The sequence below is a fragment of the Hipposideros armiger genome, unplaced genomic scaffold (genome assembly GCF_001890085.2).
Source record: "Hipposideros armiger isolate ML-2016 unplaced genomic scaffold, ASM189008v1 scaffold_64, whole genome shotgun sequence".
Lineage (NCBI taxonomy): Eukaryota > Metazoa > Chordata > Mammalia > Chiroptera > Hipposideridae > Hipposideros > Hipposideros armiger.
Genome location: NW_017731414.1, coordinates 4504228 through 4506839, shown reverse-complemented (window position 1 = coordinate 4506839; position 2612 = coordinate 4504228). Strand labels below are relative to the sequence as shown.

General features: G+C 56.9%; 1 protein-coding gene across 1 annotated transcript in view; it reads left to right on the top strand.

The window, feature by feature from the left end:
• The window catches only part of GFRA2 (GDNF family receptor alpha 2), a 99157-nt gene that overhangs the window by 81513 nt on the left and 15032 nt on the right, over positions 1–2612 (top strand). Inside the window, exons 5-6 of the mRNA XM_019641849.1 lie at positions 1555–1664; positions 2429–2569. Coding sequence (XP_019497394.1) covers positions 1555–1664; positions 2429–2569 — 251 coding nt within the window. The remainder of the gene's footprint in view (positions 1–1554; positions 1665–2428; positions 2570–2612) is intronic.

Below are 2612 nucleotides of genomic sequence, written 5' to 3'. Positions count from 1 at the left end.
ACTGTGAAAATACCTTTTAAACTATATACTAAGGTCACTTCTGATTTATTTGCGAAGTAAGGATACCGAGTCCCTGAGAAGCAAGGACTCACCTCGTGCTACCTTTGAGTTAGGGGCCCAGCTGATGTGAGAGCCCCAGCCCTTTGATCCTCGCCATCTCCCTTGTCCCCCACCTTGCTGCCTCTGTGGGCTGCAGGGATTAGGGACACACGAGGCCTGGTTGGTGTCGAATCCCTCCAGAGAGCTTCTTCCTTCTCCCAAACCCCATGCCTCAGGGTCCTGGGGCCTCCAGGCTAACCAGAATTTGTCCTGTGGTGGGACCCAGGCAGCAGCCTGCTTTGAATGGGGTTCTCTCAGCCTGTCCTGGTGTCTCTCTCTCTCTCTACCTGCTCAAAGGGGAGCTGCATTCGGAATGACCTTTGGGATGGTTTTGTGAGGTACCTTATGGTGTGGAGAGAGCAGGGACAAGGAGTCAACAGCTGGGCTCTGGTCCACCTGTAGTGTTCTCACTGAGCACGTATCTGCTGAGGTCCTGCTGTGTGCCATTGCTGGGAGAGTCCCAAGGAGCAAGACCTTATTATCCGTCACTTGCACCTGCTGCAAGACACGAGGGATATGACACTTGAGGACCCCATGGCAGAGGGCACTTACCTATAGGAGGCAGTGACAGGGAGGGAAGGTGGTGCCCCAGCCCAGGCTGATGGTGACGGTCCATGGCCAGGGTGCTAGTGGCCAGGGCAGAAGGAAAAAGGAGCAGGAATTGCTGTGCAGGTTAGATGTGGTTCTCTGGGCACCATGTGACCCTCCACATCTGGTGCAGGGGTGGGGGGGCAGGGGAGCTGGGGACAGACTCTGTCAGAGAGCGCCTGCCTCCAGGCAGTTCATAGCTGAGGGGGGAACCCAGGGCTGTGCGCATACAGTCCTGAAGCAGTGTCACTGGTGCTGACAGAGAGGAATCAGTGATGGCAGGTTACGTCCCCAGGGGGAGAAAAGGCCGATTCTGCTTAGTGGGATGAGAAAGCTGGTGGAGAGAGGCATGGGGGGCTTTGCTCTAGTTTGATGTGGAAGACACAGGTCAAGCCCGCCCTCGGGATGTGTCACCAAGGGGGATTCTCGTACCTCCTTGGACCTCTGATGCATCTTATGAGGTAGCTGGGGCTGGGTTATTGTACCCATTCTTCAGGTGGGAAGACTGATGTGTGACAGGACTCGGGCAAGGTCACCAGGAGTGTGGCTGAACAGAAAGCAGCTCTCAGCTTTCCTGACTTGGCCCCAGGCACTCTCGCAAACCTGCTCTGGGGTCTCTGTGTTCCTCTGACGCACAGATCCATCTAGAGCATGCCATGTCTAACCCGGGTGCCCAGCTCTCTGGGAGTCCCACCCTCCAGGTGCTCCCAGCGTCCAGCCTCGGCTTGGTGCCCCCCACAGTCCTCCTCTGCCACTGCCTGGCTTTTTCCACCCCAGGAAGCTGCGGGAGGAACTCTTCTACCACAGAGGAGACGGGAAGGCAGCCACGCTAAACTGTTCTCTCCATGGGTCTTCTCCTGACACCAGGTCTCGGCTGGCGGACTTCCATGCCAATTGTCGTGCCTCCTACCAGACGCTCACCAGCTGCCCTGCCGACAATTACCAGGCGTGTCTGGGCTCCTATGCTGGCATGATTGGTAAGCCACCCCCTGTGCGTCTAGGCTCACAGTGGGCTCCAGGCTGCCCCAGCCTCAGCAGGCAGGGGCCCAGACCAAGCTCAGGGCCAGTGGGTGGACAGGCTGAGCTCGCCCGTCTCTGTGGCAGTTTCAGCCAGAGGTACCATGGGAAACCAGAGGCGAGGCCGGCTCTTTATCGGGCAGGAGAGGGCTCCAGGGACCTCATAAGCTTGGAAATAAGAGGAAAAAGTAACATTTATTGCATGGTTCCGACATTCCAGGTGCTGCATTAAGCAGTTTACAGGGGCTATCTTATTTAATTCTCACAACAGCACTTACCAGGGAGGTGTTGGGATCTCCATTTTACAGATCAGGCAACTGAGGCTTACAGAAGTGGAGCAGCTTGCACAGGTTCACCTAGCGAGTACATAGGGGCACTGAGGTCCAAGCCCAGGATGTGAGCCCAGCTGCCCTAAGTCCAGACCACACTCTGCTTGGTGGTCAAGGAGAAAGCAAGGGCCATGCTGAGGGAGGGGCTTCTGGGTGTCTCCTCGGCCATCCAGGTCTGTCCTCTGTGCCCACACCCCTCTGCTCGCTCTGATCCCTGTGGTTGCTAGGATAGTAATGCTCTGAGTTTGAATCGTTAGTTAAGATGATGTTGGTTTGGGGGCAGATGGGAAGGAGGAAAGGTCCCAAGCCTCTTCTCTGTGGTGCCTGAGGTCTGGGGGCCCAAAGAGGACGCCTCACTGTTCTCCTCTCCTTTGCCCCCTTTTCTCCCTGCCCAGGGTTTGACATGACACCCAACTATGTGGACTCCAGCCTCACTGGCATCGTGGTGTCCCCATGGTGCAGCTGTCGCGGGAGTGGGAACATGGAGGAGGAGTGTGAGAAGTTCCTCAGAGACTTCACTGAGAACCCCTGCCTTCGTAAGTCCTGCAGTGTCCCCTCCCCAGGGGCCCTCACACCCCT